Here is a 16,655-nt window from a genome sequence, read left to right as displayed (position 1 = left end):
TCTAATATTTTCAGATTTTGTATGGTCTTTCAACAAGCACTTGTAATGAGACTAGCAAATGTAGATCTCATTTCCAGTTCTCCAAGTGGCACTTCTCAATCCAAGCCAATTTCCCAAGCCAAAGATAGAAATATTAAAATAGGGGCTCAGAATGGAAGATGGCTGTTGCGGTCTTGTTTAAGTAATGAAGAGACATTGCCTAAATAATTATTTTGATATTATATTCTTTGTAAATTTAATAAAAATTAAATCTTGCTTAATTTTTGACAATGGAAAGCATAGCATTTTTTCAAAGTAAATAGCATCAAGCGAACAAATAATCACCTCGTTACAAATTTTCAGTTTGTGAATTTATTTGAAAGAACTGTAGCCAGCTTAATTTTTTGATAACTAACTTTTTTATATATGGATTGTTCCTCAGATTTGTAACAGTTAGCAAAGCCAATATTATAAAGAGAAGTCCATGACATCTATGCAGAACTTAAGGGAGTCTATTCAGGATCACCAAAAATGCTACAGAGGTTCACTGTGCAAGATCTTATAGCATGATTAGATGTCCTTGTACAGAATGCTTCCATTTGTTTTTGCAAACCAAATAGTATATTTCTCACACGCGGTAAATAAGTCATTCTTTCTTCAAAGATGAAAAATATGCTATATGCAAACTTAATCTCCTCGTTAATAAAAAAGACAAACAAAAGACCAAAGGCAACTTTTCAAAGTTGTTAAAACATACCTTGTTTATTTTTCAGTTGAGGGAATTGCTCATTTATTTTCATAACTCCATTGAAATAATAGCTGGATTTGAAATAACAAAAGGGATGGCTTATCAGTGAGGAAAATTCAACTAAGGAATTGATCCTGAATTCAAATCCAATATTGATTTGACTAAAAACTAACACCCTTTCGCAGTGGCTGTTAGGGGAACTGATTTTCTAGCACTGTACCTGGCAAAGTTGTTTCAGAACTTTCCTTCTTCTGTATTTACACAGGTACAGGTTACTGTGGCAAACATTGCTAGAAGCATCTTTAATGTCCTCTTTTAGCCTATTTGTCATTCTCAGTGCTCCCAGCAATCTGCTGCAGCTGCTCTCCAGCCACGCAGGCCATGTGCCTCACTTCAGGAGTGGAAGTTCTCCTCTCTCAATTCATCCTTCACATGTGTGTTTCAATTTTAATATTATTGTAAACTAGTTCAAAGTAGTTGAGTTACTGGCATGAGCTGCAGTCAAATCAAAGCTATTATTTTTCTGTTGATTTTTTTTTTCGAGGTACATAAATTTTCTGAGGCTCCAGCTAGAGGTTTCAAGAGGGTAATTTCATATTTTCTCTGCTTCTTGTTGATGTCAGAAAATCTTATAAATCTGTAAAGAATACTATGCACATATTTTCAGTTTTGGAATTCCTTATTTTTCCAGCGTCAGCTTGCAAGCTTCCTCTTTGAGCTTGGGTGCACCAGCTCTGCCTTACAGATATATGAGGAGCTGGAAATGTGGGAAGATGCAGTAATCTGCTATGAAAGAGCAGGACAGCATGGGAAGGTAAGAAAAACTGCTGACATCCTTAGTCTTGCCATGGGAGCTGAAATATGAAAGGCTTTCTGACTTTACCTGTCAATTCACTGATGGAATGCATTTTTATTGGGTTACTGTGAGGAAAGTCCATTTAGGACACGGGGTGTGCAGATCTGTTATTACATGAGTACTAAAACAGAAAATCTGGGATAATGACTACTTGAAATAGAAGTGGATAAATAAGAAATAACTTAAGCTGCAAGAAGACAGTTAAATCTAACACATTAAAAGAATTGCCAAGAAAGCTTCTTGTTTAGATTCAGAGAAAAGACTCTGAGAGTGATTTTTTGAAAATATTAAAGGAGAGATTAAATTAACAAGCACAGGTGCACAACAAGATGCAATGTGGGTATTGAAAGAAAGCTGTAGGGTTTGGTCGTGTTGGACTTTGGGAACTCAATCTAGATGAAATCTCAGATGTGAGATAAGTTAAACAGCTTTATCTTGTATTTTTTAAGTCTGTGTTAATATTTTCCTGGGCTTCTGTCATTTCTTCCTGGGCTTCTGTCATGTCAAAACCACTGCAGCTTCATGCAGTCAGCTCCATGCAAAGACAGCTTTAAAGCCTCCATGTGACTCAATGGAGTCATGAGTCTCCATGAGGACTCATGACTTGTTTAAAATGTTTAAAGAATTGTTTAAAAATGAAAACTGTAGCAGTCTTCCTATTATTGAATGTTTTACTGTTACTGTTAGAGCAATGGTAGGATTTTAGTGATACCTGGAAACAATGCCTATTTTTATGGCAGTTTAGCAGTATTGTATTTCTAGTACAATTACTCAGATAGAGGGACTGTAATTAATAGGAAATCAAGCTATTAAGCATTGTTTTCAGAATTTATATAGCTTTCAGAAATATTCAACTTTGGAACGTAAGCATCTGTTACCTTGTTTCTTTTCCTTTCTGTTCTGTCCATCCATTTGGCATATTGTACTATTAAATATATAAATGCATGTATGCCTTTATAAAGATGTGTGCTTACACTAATTAAGTTTACTGGATAGACAGTTATTACTTAACAAAAACAAAACAAAAAGCGGAGTTTCTCAAATCTACATTCACCAATGCCAAATGTCAGTCATTATAAACTAACAGATATGTTCTGCTTTCAGTTCTGTGTCACATTATGCATGTCTTGGAGGCATTATGCTAATATCACAGTCTTTTCAGTACAGTGTAGAAGTAGAGGTCAATACTTTCCATTTCCTGGAAATGTATTCTGTCCCAGTTACATTCACAAACCGCCCTTAGGGAGTTATGAAAATGACACTCGGAGAATAGGACAGGATATCTGACACAGGAAACTGCGTAGAAATGCTTTCAGAATGAGGATTTGTGCTGTGCCTTGAAAACAAATGTTATGCAAGTACTAAGTCTAGTGATAGGAAGAAAGTCAGCTTGAAATTAAAAAAAAAACTGGAAAATTAGGAACGTGATGTACACCAAGAGGAGTAACTATTCACGCTTCAGAAAGCTTTCATTGTATGAGGTGTTTTTGTATTTATCAAGTGTTATGTTTTTAAACTTCTTAATTTTTCTTTTAGAAAGGCATGTTAATCTACTGAAGCAAAATATTCAGTAGATGTACATTATTAAAGAACTTAATATACACATGCCTAAAAGAGTAAACATAGGCATACGTGTGTTTCACTCATAACTGCTTTAATAGAGAGAGCTATTAAATGCTGGAAAAACCTAAAAAACCAAACAGAAATTGGTAGTATCAATAAATCTGAGTGCTTGGGCACTGAATGTAGTGTGTTCCTTCTACTTTAGGTTTCTTTCAGTGCAAAATTCTAACAACTAAAGCATGTAGGTAGGGTATACACAGCTCCATAGCATTGGGAAATACATAGTTCAGAGTTAGAATAGTATAGCAGTACAAACTTTGCAGAGAAAGTTATCCCTCACGTTTAGCAAACTTTTTCGTGGATCCTTTCTTTTTATTAGATATGGCTCTATATTGACTTGTTTCATAAAGTAAAAGAAAAAAATGATAACATGAGTCAAGCAAAAAGTAACATAGTGCCAAGCAATGAGCAAAGCAGGGCACGAAACAAATGAAAAAGGTATTATAAAATCTGAATGCACTGCGTGTTGATGGCTGCTATAGCCTTGTTGTTCTAGTATTTCACTTGTATCCCTTTAAACAAACCTGCTTAAAAGCAAGCACTACTTTCCATGTTTGTAATGAAAACTAATGTTGAAAAGTGTCTTTCTCCCTTCTTTCTATCCTGAGAGGGAATGAGATATCTCAAAAGTATTACTTTACAACTTTATTTGGTTTAGTTGAGTTCTCTTCAATATTACCTGAAACATATAATGTACTGAAAGTGGCTTTATTTCTCTGCTGGAGGAATAAGGAAAGGATGAGCTCAAGATGTGATTTTTTTTCAGTTCTTCCAGTAGAATTGAGGCCCTTTTCCCTGCAGGAACTCTAGAGGACTGTAACTGTTGATCCTTGATAAAACCAAGAGAGCCATTTTCAGCCTCGCTTTCAGCCTTGTCCCCATCATCTCATCAGGTTAAAAAGTGCAGTACACAGCCTATTTTAAGGCCAACATACCCAGCAATCCACCTTCCACAGAGCCATTTTTCTTGTCTCAACACGGGAAAGATTTCTCAAAACATTTGAGAAAGGAAATAGATTTAGAGTACAATATTAGAAGCTTACTTTTAAATTCAGGAAATGCTTCCCATTTGCAAAGTAAGTAGTGCTACACCAATTAGTGGGTGAGGATGGTTCAAGAACTCGACTGATGTTCATTATGTATAAGAGTAGACCCTGAAGGCAGGTAAGCACTGCTTCTATGTAGCTGTAAAACAGAGAAAGAGGAGTACATGTATTATCCAAGATCATCCATAAAGTTACAGGTAAAGGCTAAATTAAAACTCAAGAACCCTTTTCCCACTCAATTCCATGCTTATCTGTTCTGTCTCTTCACGTTTCTTCTCTGGTAGCCTAGCAAATACTGTGCAAGCAGAAAAGAAGAAAGTGTTTTAGAAAATACTTTGAACTTGGAATGAATTGTCAAATAATGGAACTAGTAGATCCTGTAATGAACGAGGCTTAGTAGAGGATCTTAGGAAACAAAACAAAAGAATGGGAACACAGGAAGGGTATGGTATGTGGAAGTTTGGGTTCGGGTAGCAAAATGTAGGATTCATCTTGAACTTGATTTCCAGGTATCTCTGTTGTGAGAAAGACAGACAGATATTTTATTTAAACCAGAGCCCTCTTGTTGTAGATTTTTTCCCATTTAATTCCTGTATATACTGAAGGTCCTTTGATCATGCCTTTGTTCTTAAGTCAAAGTTTGCTCTTTGCAAAAGCAGAGCTCTTATCAGAGATTAAAAGTACATTCTTTGAAATCGTTTACTATAAAGTTAGAAGAAAGGAATATCTTTTCTCAGTAAAATCAGAAAACCTGTTTTGAAGTATTATCTGGTTTTGTAGAAGAGAAGTGATGAATGTAAAGATTTAAGTAATGAAAAGGTTTGTAGTGTGCCAGAAAGGTGATCAGATAGCTAATCAGATGAAGACAAAATCAGACCTGATTATTTAATTCTGTTTTATCTGTGTGCAGAAATATTTACATTGGCAATGAGTTCTTGTAAGCTTAGACCAGAACATTGTCTTTATGCTCTTAAATGTGAAATGCAATTAGTGCGTGGTTGGCTTACTAGTCTAGTGTGTGATTAGTACTAGGCACAACCACAGAATAACAGTCTAAATTTGGGAGTGGCCTACTGAAGAAGAGGTAAAGCAAGAGCATGCAATGCACTTTTCACCTCATAGCTGCTGTTCACACAATAGAATTTGAATCTTTTTTCTTTATTTGGAGAAGAAAAACCCTTACCTTTTGGTGCCTGTGATTACTATGTAACAAAATATATAACAAATAACAGTGTTCGGTTTGCTCTACAAAAAAGTTGCCTTTAAGATCAGTTGTTAGATCCTTAATTCTTGTCATGGCAATTAATGGAGGCACAGAAGGGGGAAGTAAGCTGTCTTTCAAGCAAATTCTCTGCAAGTGCAGTCCTGTATGGCTAGGCTGTCTAACGTTATTACTAATGCTAATTCTAAATTTTGAGTAATCAACTTTTGTCGTCTTGCAAGAACTTAGTCACTTAAACACTTGTTGTTATTTTTCTAGAGTTCATCTCCTAATTTTCTTCTTAATGTAATTCCATTTCTCGAATTGAATGCAAGTGGAAGATCCCTTTACAAATCCTAAGCAATGTACTCCCTTCTTCATTTTTGTACGCTTCAAATATTTGCGGACTTTTCCTACTGAATTAGTTAATAAAAAATTATGAAGTGTCATTGATAATATGTATTAAAGCTTTCAGAAACAAAACATTTGAAGAAGTAATTTTTCTAAAGATGTTTTTTCAGACAGGAGCTGTCAATTTTACTGATTGGAGGAGAGGGAGTAGAAGACTATATAGCAGACATTTGATTCCTGGCGTATCATCTTGAATGGGAAATAAAACGGTTCTCATAAAAGCAGTAATTTCCATGCAGAGGTGAACACAGCATTCCTTTTAGATAAACTAGCTATGACAGAAAAATGCAAGTGTTAACAGCGTCTAATTCAGTGACAGGCTGTATTATAGCTCTTGGTTTAGGTGGATCAATCAGACCTTTTCAAGTGGAAGTCCATACTGAGCTAAATTACGTATGTGACATTTTTGCAGTGGGGACTGAGTTAAGAGTTTGGCATGAACAAGAGGTCATCTGTCTTGCATATTTATCTTTTCAAAAAGTCACAGAAAGCATATTGTCTCTTGCCTAAAACAGAAACAGTAATTTTATTGTTAGACCCAGATAGCAACACTGAGATAAAGAGCTTTTGAAAATTGGTTACAGACCATAATAAATTGTCTGCAAGACCCAGCTTTTGTCTTCTCTTCAATAATACTGTACATACTTTTAGCATATTTAGTCTCAAACACTTAGATAAATGTATGAGTATGAAAGTTAGATGCATCTTCAGACACGTAGGTTGCTCTGAAAGTAATGCCTCTCATTTATTTCCATGGAAACTCAAAAGATACAAAGAGAACAACAGCACTATCTGATAGAGCAAATTCTCAGCAACAAGATACTGATTTTTAACGCAGTTACCACCATTAGCTCTGCTTTTTCAACAGTGATGAACAAAAGCCCACGTGCCACACTCATAAAAATCTGTACCAGCAGAAGTGACTGTCTGTTGCTGTTGACACTGCTGAAAAGCACTACCTACCACCTCGCTGTGCTCACGTACAATGTTCTGTCTCCATGAACATTCAACAAGTTTGTTAATGTGAATGTCAATGGGTGTTAGTTTTTCTGCATGAAGGAATTCAATTCCGTACCTCTGTTTCATACACACTTCCGTGTCAGACACCATTCTGTCAGACTGCCCCTCTGCTGCCATTCCTCACATGGCAACAAAATGTGAGAGTATTGGCTGGAAGTTTCAACCTCTACTCCCATATTACCAACATCCGCCTCTGGTGTTGTGGGTGAACATAAGAAAGTAAGCGATGTTACTTTTGGAGCAGCCCTTGTAGAATGGAAATAGCTGTCTTCAAAGAAGAGTAATTATAGAAAAAGAAATTACAACCATTGCAGATTATAAATAGTAGTGATAATTGCAGATGATAAACTAATAGAATTGTACATACTTTAATAATGCTGATACTACATTGTCATGAGGTTAGTGTAGATCTGATCCCCTGGACTCATATTTGGTCTTGAGAGGGAATGCATACATAAGATAGAATATTAGGTTTCAGCATTAAACCAAAGGCCACTATATTATGTTGATACTGGAGTCTTGTGTGTATTTATGGTTTTGTTTGTTATATGTTTTTGAAGGACAGCTTGGAACTTGATTCTCCCTAGACTTTTCCTCTAATAGTTGGATCAAGACCCTAATGGTTTTTATTTCCTTGTTTTTAATTGGTGCTTACAAGATACTGAAATGGATTTTGTTCTGATAAGTGATTAACTGAAAATAAATTGCCCCATTGATTTATTTTTGTTTTTTAACAGGCAGAAGAAATACTGAGGCGAGAGCTAGAGAAGAAAGAAACACCAGGATTATATTGCTTGCTTGGTGATGTTCTTAAAGACCACCAATGCTATGACAAGGCTTGGGAACTGTCCAGGCACCGCAGTGCCCGCGCACAACGGTCTAAAGGCCTCCTCCACCTCCGCAACCGGGAATTCAGAGAATGTGTGGAGTGCTTCGAGCGTTCAGTGCAGATCAATCCTATGCAGGTCAGGAAATGATACAAGTGTGGCTGTAGGTTAGTTGGTGTGTTAAGTTTTGAAGGATGGCATACCTTTTTAAAAGGCATTTCTGTGCAAAAATGTTAAAATGGCTGTTTTGTGTTCTGCATAATTACTACATTTCTGGTTCAGAAAAATTTTAAAGATTTTCAGTCTTGAAAATCTCATATCCAGAAGCTGTTTGGTATTTAAATTCCATGTTTTTTTCCAGTGAATCTCAGTCTTAGTCTTATTCAAGTGAACTCCGGATAGCATAAAAAGACCTTTAAAGTGGGCATCAAAATGAACACAAATTCTTCCTTTATCTTCCAGTTCTATTAATGTCTCAGGAAATGCCATTGCCAACCAGATCTGTACTATTAATCAGGTAGGAGATTTATTGAAATCAAGGTGGCTCCCAGAGAATGAGGGGCTGCAGAATCAGAAGTTAGCCTACAGGACTCAAAAATGAGAAATACTTTGCTGAGATGCATTTTTATGTCTTTTCTGAAGGAAGATCAGAATGCAAGGTAATCCGAGACACGTAGTCCAGTCCATATAGGAAAGTAAACATTTCCTCCTCTTGTTGCTTATGAAGATCTACTTAAGATTCAGATTGTTTCAAACAAATAGATGGTATAAGTGAGCAGTGTGAATTGGTGTATCACTGTATTCTCAAGTCTGTATGTATTCTGTCACTGGAGATTTTAATTGCTTCCTATTCTGGGATGTCTTGTACACAAAGAGCAGAGAGGCAGGTGATTCTAAATTCAAGAACTTCAATACTAGGACATTCTAGGAAAACTCATTCATTAATTTCTTATAAAATTGGGAATAATTTATAAGGTAGATAAGGACTCCATGTCACAAGGATGTTTTTTCTTTGAGTGGCTATCAGAAACCTTTCTGGGAAAAGTAATTTTAAACCGCAGCAAACGATTCCCTGATAAAGCTATTCCATCAGACTTTATTTAAACCTATGTACTATTTGTCAAGCAAACTTGTTGGAGGTCTCTGCAATATGAGCCAACCACCATATTAGACATTGGAGAATCAACAAAGAGATTAAAATCTCACAATTCAAAATATATCTGAAACCCATCTTTGTTAGCACTACTGATCAAGGAATGACTTATTTCTGTATGTGCCTAATGGGTGACAGCTGCATTTCTTCTGCATTTTCAAGAAGAGCATCTGTTAAGGGAGGACTGAGACAATTCCAGTGGGATAGTGAAGGAAGGAGAAGGGAAAGGAGATAAAAGAGCTCATGCTGTGAGTTCTCCAAATATGCAAGAAAGACTGTGTAAAACAAAGCTTACGACTTGTTAAATTACAAATTTGTTAGCTTTTGTTCTCAACAATGTATGGTTCTCTATATCAGGTCAATGCATGCTTGAATTTTCCAGAAATCATGTTCATAGCACCTTTTTTATGCCCGCACTATTTTCTACTATGTTACAGTCTGCCTGAAAAGAATAATCATATTCTGTGCTAGACTTCTTGGCTTATAAATTCTCAGGATAATTTTCCTGGGTGTGAGGCAAAACAAGATTTCTCTCAATTTTGGGAAGACAGTTACTGTTTCAGAAATCAGCTTGCCATCAACTATGTCTGGTATTCAAAGCTTTGGACAATATGCTGAGCCTTACTCTCAGCAACTCTTTTTCTTGTTCCTCTTCTAATATTAAAAGTAACTTTTAAGAAGAGTGGGCTAGAATCTCTCATTGGAAACGATAAAGTCAGGTCTCTATACTTTCTGAAACTATAGTATGTTCTATCAGCATGATACATTCAAATCAATATAAATCAAGAGGGAGATAAACAGTTCCAAAATTGAGTAATTAAGAAAAGGTATTCAGGTAGGTTTTCAATCAAGTAGAGCTCTTAAATTTTAATTACTAATCCCAATGACTAATTGCACTCTACAGGTGAGATAAATAGTTTTTGAATTAACACTATTCTTAACCAGCAAGTATTATGATAAAGAGTTCACCAGATTCTAAACAAACCAAAAAAAAAAAAAGCATTTTTTTCTTAAATAGTAGAAATTGCATTAAACTTGAATCTTTTTTAAAGTATTCAGTTATATTTTTAACAAATTGTTTTAGAACCATGTTCTCAGTAACTTAAGTATTTAGAATAAATAAATCAGAATAAATTTTGAATAATTTCATAATCATATAGAATTACTGAGAACTCGTTGGAAATTCTTGATAACTGCTCTTAATAGAGTCTAAGCCTAAATTTTCTTTCTTTGCTGGTCACTATCTTCTGTCATGAAAAGGAAAAAATTTCACAGATCATTTTCATGTGTTTTTTCAATCAGTAGTAAGATTTGAACCTTTAGCCAGCACACTATTCTTTTTTAATTTCCAAAAGAGAACGTTAACCTAGTTCCAAAGCCTTGACAAAACTTCTTTTGAACTTTGGATGATATTTCACTTAGTCTGCCTGGCTTTGATCATTCTACTCTCTTACTCCACTTTTCGTGTCCAAGGTGTGATCAATCTAGAAAAGAAAAGGGAGTAAATCAGGTAGCAGCTGTCAAAAGTGCTGTCTCCTGGAAACTGAATGGATAAGTGAATAAAAAAATGAGGCTGAACTAATTTTATTTCCTGTTAATTTTGCCCTCTGAGATATGGGAAGCAATTTGTTTTTTATCCATATGCAGTTTCTTCTCTGAATGATGAGTTTTAGGATTGTGAAAAAAAGAGGCTGACTGTGCTGAAAAGTAGATATTCCTGATTGTGTAGCCCAGATATAATTGGCAGAACCATCTCTGCATCCACATGATCCAAGCATCAGCCATCCCACATATACTCCAAATGCAAAAAGATGTTTATTACTAAGCTCATTCAGTTATTTTCTTGATGTGCTGAAGATTGCCTACCTGGGTGTCAGATATGGCAGGGATTAATGTAGTACATTTGTATACTGGGATCTCAGCAAAGCAGGTTGGCAATGAATTCCATAGCAAGTAACTCAGATTAATCTAGCTGGATCAGATGTTCTTACTGATTTTTAGTTGAGACTGAAAGACAGTAAAATGAGACTGATTAGGAGAGAGCTGCATAAAATATCTGCTGAAGAGGTCACAGTTATTCTGTAGAAGTAAGCGGTTCCTTACATATGAGCTAACAGTTTGGTCAGAAACATCAGAAATGTTTCTTGTAAAATATGATTTCCTCAAAAATAAGTTCCCTAGCACTTACCATTTGACTTAGTAATGCTGTAATGTGAACAGGAATTTTTACGAGTTAAAGCAAAATATTTAAACCTTTGGATAGCTGTTGCTTTCTTCTCTGAAGATACGTTGTTAAAGAGCACTTCATGTATTGTTAAGTGGTCTCAGTATAGTCAGCACTTTTGTTTATCGATATTCATTGAAAACCTCAAACCTAGAGCTTTCCTATATTCTCCATATGTGATATTATTTATTCCAGTGTAATATATTGTAACTGAAAACCAGGTAAAACCAACAAGAATAGTGTGGTTTTGGGCATCAAAGCAAAGAGTGATTTTCTTTCATGCAGAAATACGTGTGTGTATATGTAATGGTCTGTTTTTCTCTCCAGCTAGGTGTATGGTTTTCCTTGGGCTGCGCATACATTGCGTTAGAAGGCTACGAAGGTGCTGCCAAAGCGTTTCAGCGCTGTGTGACATTGGAACCAGATGTATGTACATTTTAACAAGCGATTCAGATGGCTTATCTAAAAGCAACAAGGATGTTTGCATTATAAACAAGCAGAGCAATAATGAAAAACTTCTTTAAACTGTAGCCCTCTGAATAAATCAAACTTGTGCATAAAGAATATATTTTTGTCATTAGGCATCATAAGGATTCTTGCCTAGTACTTAACTTTGTCCAAGTATGTGTGTGTGAACTTTAAAATATGTTTGAGCAGAATATCTCTTTGTGCTTTATACAGAGTGGAACTAAGTAAAGGTAAGAAGAGATAAAATATTGAATTAAAATACTTAGTCCTTTAAGTAATCAAATGCTCTTGTGGAAATAAGTGGTTATATGACAGGCATTATTTTCTCTTGGGGAAAAAAATAAAAGAGCAACAGATGATAACAGAGTAGTTTATTAATAAAATTGAAAGAACTTGAAGAAATAAAAAATTACAGACAACCTGGAAATTTCATTTTTTTCATATATTCACATTTTTCCTTTGATATAGTAGATTTACTCTTAAATTGTTATCTCTCTGGGGTCTGTACTTTATTGTATTCATGTGAGCAGGTCAACTGACTTCTGTACAGGTTTTGTGAATAGTGGATGCTAAGATGACAAGGGATGAAATCTATCTTTTTACAATGATCTGCAATATCAACATGAGTATTTTCATTTCCAAGATGATTTAAATGCTCCCTGATCCTGAGGATAGCCTTTAGAACAAGAGTACTTTTCACTGCAATACGTGGGTTCGACTCTTGGAGTTAAGTGGTGCAGCTTTAAACTGACAGCAGTAAAAGGTGATGGGCAGGTATCATTTCAGCATGTGGCTTTGCTGGTTTTACCAGAGTAATGATTGAGCTTTGTGTGATCCTTTTCAGCCAAAACATTTGATAATTAGTTATATTTACTTATTTTTCTTAGTATAGTAATTTATTTTTTATTTTAATATACTTATGTATAATTTTCTTGCAATGTATTACATATGATACTTTAATGTGTGATAGTATGCATGATCCTTTGAAGTACTTCATTTACATATATTTTTATCAAGTAGGTATAGTATAATATTTTTTTTCTTTTTGTCATTATAGAATGCTGAGGCCTGGAATAACTTATCAACAGCTTATATCAGATTAAAGCAGAAGTACGTACTTCAAAACAATTAGAAAATATTGCATTCAAAATAAATAATTGGATTTTCTTTCTTCTTTTGTTTTTTTTCATCGAATTTTATACTCTTACGATGTGGTTAACTCATTTTTCATAATTATTTTCCCTTCAGTCCTCTTTTCCAGGTTGAGTCATTAATAAGTTTATTTTGCAGGAAGTAAACTTTATTTTGCTTCATAAACTTTATAAAAGCAGCAACTTCTCGGCTTACACTGTTTTTTCTTATTAAACATACTATAATGTAGTAATTATTACCAGTGTAAAATATTTATATTAAATTTGGAAAGTAATTTGCCTATTTTAAAAAGATGTAAACATTTCAAACATATATATTCAGACCTATGTCAATTCATACTACATTAATCTCAGGAGATTTAAGGGAAAAAGAGGCAGATTTATGTTATGAAAGCAGATAGATATCTACATATGAAAGCTCACTTGTTCTTTTTCTTCTAAATCCACCATTAATACAAGGAGGTTTGACCTAAATTCACTGCCTTTCTTACTTTTTATTTCAACTCAGTATAATTAAACTTGCTTATAAACACATGATACCTGAAATAACTTTGTATTTAAGGAAAATTTTCACATTATAACTCATCCCCAGTGAATGACATAATAAAACAGGATATATTTTTAAAAAGCTCACTCAATCTGGTAGCAGTCTTTACAGTTATGCAATCATGAGGAAAAATAGGAAAGAAACAAAGAATAGTTACTTTTCAGAGAAGGAACATATGAAGAAACAAATATTGTAAATAAATTCAGTAAATGATTCAAGATGCAAATGGGAACAGGAAGGAAGAGAAAGTGAGGGTTAAATGACTGCTTAAGACTAGAAAGAACCGTAGGAGTCAAAAACTTGCTTTACCTTTTCAATAGTTCCTACTATCTTCAGCAATGCCTTAAGAATACATGATTTAATTTTAAGGGGAGCTAGTATGATTTTATTTTCTCCTAGCCTTGTAAAAATAAGATGATTATACAGTTACTCTGAAATAACTAAGAACTTCATCTCATCTTTAGAGTGCATGTAATAGATTGCTCTTTTTTTTTTTTTTGCATAAAGTTCAAAAGTATATTAAGTGCTCGGTATTTTGGCTTTTACATAAAATATGTACATAAAATCCAAATCAGATTATCAACTATTATCAACTACAAGGTTGATAAACTAATGAGTGATTGGTTTTGCTTTATTGATTCAATTTTATAATTGTGAATTTACTAGTGATTTAACATGAGAAATGCATACAGAATTTGTAAGCTATTTGATATTTTATCTAAAATGATAAAGGAGGGTAGCTTTTGAATTTAATTGCCCCATTAATCATGTGGAAGAGGAATATGCGTAGAGAAAAGTCAGTAATATATGCTAATAGAGAAGCCTGTATTTGCTATGCAGTAACTTTATCCTTTTTCCCTGATCCAACCATTTTGGACTATTCATGATTCACTAGTTAGTTAGCCAGTTTTCCTGGTTGGGATATTTGCACACCCCTGGTCCTTCGTTTTGAAACTCATCCAACAGTTTCTTCGAACTGTCCTTCTTAAGAGAAAGCACTTTTAGCAACTTAAGTGATACAGCAAGCAAATTGCAGATGTTGGTAATAAGCCAGCTTTATATGATTTTTATTAAGAAGAGATTTCTATCATACCTCCACAAAGATCTTTTACCAGCCTGGGAAAACTCTTGTTTCAGCTTTTCATTTCAGTAGAATTATTCCTTTGTGTTTTTTCTGCTTTTCACAACTGTCCAGCTAAAAGTAGGCTTCAGTCTCTTAAAGTCATAAGTACCATATCATTCTATGTCTCTAGCAAAGCTTTTCTTGAAATCTCAAATTCACTGAATCTTTCAGCAGTACATATAAAGCTTTGGAAAGCAGGCACCCAGACTGTACTGACACATGCTTCAGGTTATATCGAGGCCTCTTATTCCTTCTGCCTCCTCTGTCAGCACTGGTCACACGTACCTCAGGATGTCATAATGGTAGAGTTGCCTGGAATGGGTCCATATGGAAAAAAAAAAACTATATGCAAGATGCTTCCTTACTTAGCACTGACTTGTCAGGAAGCATTCTGACTACTTTATTCCACAATGCTTTATCTGTTCTCTATAGCACCTTTGGTGAAGGATGTTAGTGTTTAAGGCCACTGTCACAATTGCTTTTAACAGTATAAGGAACACAGCACGTAAGTAAGGCTGACATAAGAAAAAAAGTTAAAGCTCTGGGATTCTGTACAATGAGTACTTAGGTTTGCTATGTGATGAAATGGGTCAACATCATTCTTTACTTGCCATGTTGTGAAAAGTTGTGAAGTTGGCTTTCTAAATTCTTTGTAATGTGTTCTACCACTGTAGTGTGTAAGGTTATTTTCTCATGGTTCCAGTTAAAAAATCAGAAAAAAAATACTGACTTAGATGGGATGATTTTATTAAATTTTTGTGATTGGTAATATATAAATTTGCCAAAATCCAGCGGCGAGCTAACATAAAGATAACTTCAGCATACCGAGGAGTGAACTGATAGATCATAACTGGCAAGAGAAAATGAGGAAGTATCAATATTATAAATAATTAACTTTTACATTATGTTGGGTTTTAAACAGACTTTTTTAAAATAGACACTTCTAGTTGATGCAATGGCAATGGATGCCAATATATTTGTATACAATTTCTTCTTCCTTCTTATTATTTAGAATCAAAGCATTTCGAACCCTTCAAGAAGCGCTCAGATGCAACTATGAGCACTGGCAAATTTGGGAGAATTATCTTCTCACCAGTACAGATGTTGGAGAGTTTTCAGAAGCAATTAAAGCTTATCATCGGCTCATGGACTTAAGAGAAAAGTACAAGGACACACAGGTGGGGAAGTTTTCATGTTAAGTCATTCTGTATGTATTTTCTTTTGAGACAGAGAGAGATTACTGCTGATAGTGGTATCAGTAATGATAGAGCACATACCGATGAAGTTATGTAGCCAAGCCATTTGTGTTTTTTTTAATCTGCTCCATAAGACTAAGCATTTAAAATAAAAATGAAGAGGAAATCCTTTTCATCCTCAGATTGCCTCAAATTTTATAGAAGGATAACTACGAAACTGGCAGTTTTCATGTCTGTTTCTAAAAAAAAGCACCATCTTTCCACATTGTTCTTGCATGTGTCCGTATCAGAAATAGCATACATTATTTATTTTCCACAAAGGCAAGTGTTTTCCATGTGTATGAAAATTCCACAGTAGGTCTTCTGAAAGCAAGTTATGTTTCATGGATTTAATGCATTACAGTCAGAACGATGACTCTCAATAACCTGGAACAAAGGGAAGTGTGGAGGCATTTTGCTCACCTTTCACTTTTATTTCAGTTAATTTCAGTGTTTGTAAATGAATAGTTTAGATAAAATCCAGAGAGCCTGCTTTAACAGTTGCCAATGAGATATTACCTTGCCTAAATCCAGATCACAATCTAAGCAGGGTTCTGTGCGCTCGGTGAAAGTAGCAGGGTAAATCTGAAAGGATATTTGAAGAGTCCCTTCAGCAGAATTATCCGTGAACTGCATATGAGTGCTTAGGGATTTCATCTGTGGTGCCAAGGTTAGAGGATTCAGCTGTAGCTGGTTCACTGAAATCAGGGATATGTTTCTTTTCTTATAAAATGATTTAAAGGAGCATTTGTAAATCTTGGGTGGATGAGCTCAGTGTTGAGGAGAGGGAGCAGATTAGTTATGGTTGTGGAAACATATCATTTGTTCATGGATTAGGGAGGCATCAGGGAGAGGGAGTGCTAAATTTTTTGAGTTTTGTAAGACTGATAATTAAAGTCCTCTGAAACTCTCTGCAATACGAAGTATATATGGAAAACAATCTGATATCTGGCAAATATTAGTCTGTTTAGCATATTGTGGTACTTGCAAGGTCTCTGATTATTCAGAGAACATTTTATAGATAATATACTTTTTATGATTTG

At 34.8% G+C, this 16,655-nt stretch overlaps 1 protein-coding gene across 1 annotated transcript in view; it reads left to right on the top strand.

Moving 5' to 3' along the window:
* The window catches only part of TTC27 (tetratricopeptide repeat domain 27), a 98,571-nt gene that overhangs the window by 69,340 nt on the left and 12,576 nt on the right, over positions 1–16,655 (top strand). Inside the window, exons 12-16 of the mRNA XM_065729131.1 lie at positions 1,419–1,541; positions 7,622–7,849; positions 11,416–11,514; positions 12,614–12,666; positions 15,390–15,555. Of these exons, the coding sequence (XP_065585203.1) occupies positions 1,419–1,541; positions 7,622–7,849; positions 11,416–11,514; positions 12,614–12,666; positions 15,390–15,555 (669 nt within the window). The remainder of the gene's footprint in view (positions 1–1,418; positions 1,542–7,621; positions 7,850–11,415; positions 11,515–12,613; positions 12,667–15,389; positions 15,556–16,655) is intronic.

Source organism: Cyrtonyx montezumae, unplaced genomic scaffold (assembly GCF_038088225.1).
Source record: "Cyrtonyx montezumae isolate F1298 unplaced genomic scaffold, pur_monq_1.0 scaffold_0, whole genome shotgun sequence".
Lineage (NCBI taxonomy): Eukaryota > Metazoa > Chordata > Aves > Galliformes > Odontophoridae > Cyrtonyx > Cyrtonyx montezumae.
The sequence above is the reverse complement of the archived record's forward strand: the minus strand, read 5'-3'. Positions and strand labels throughout refer to the sequence as shown.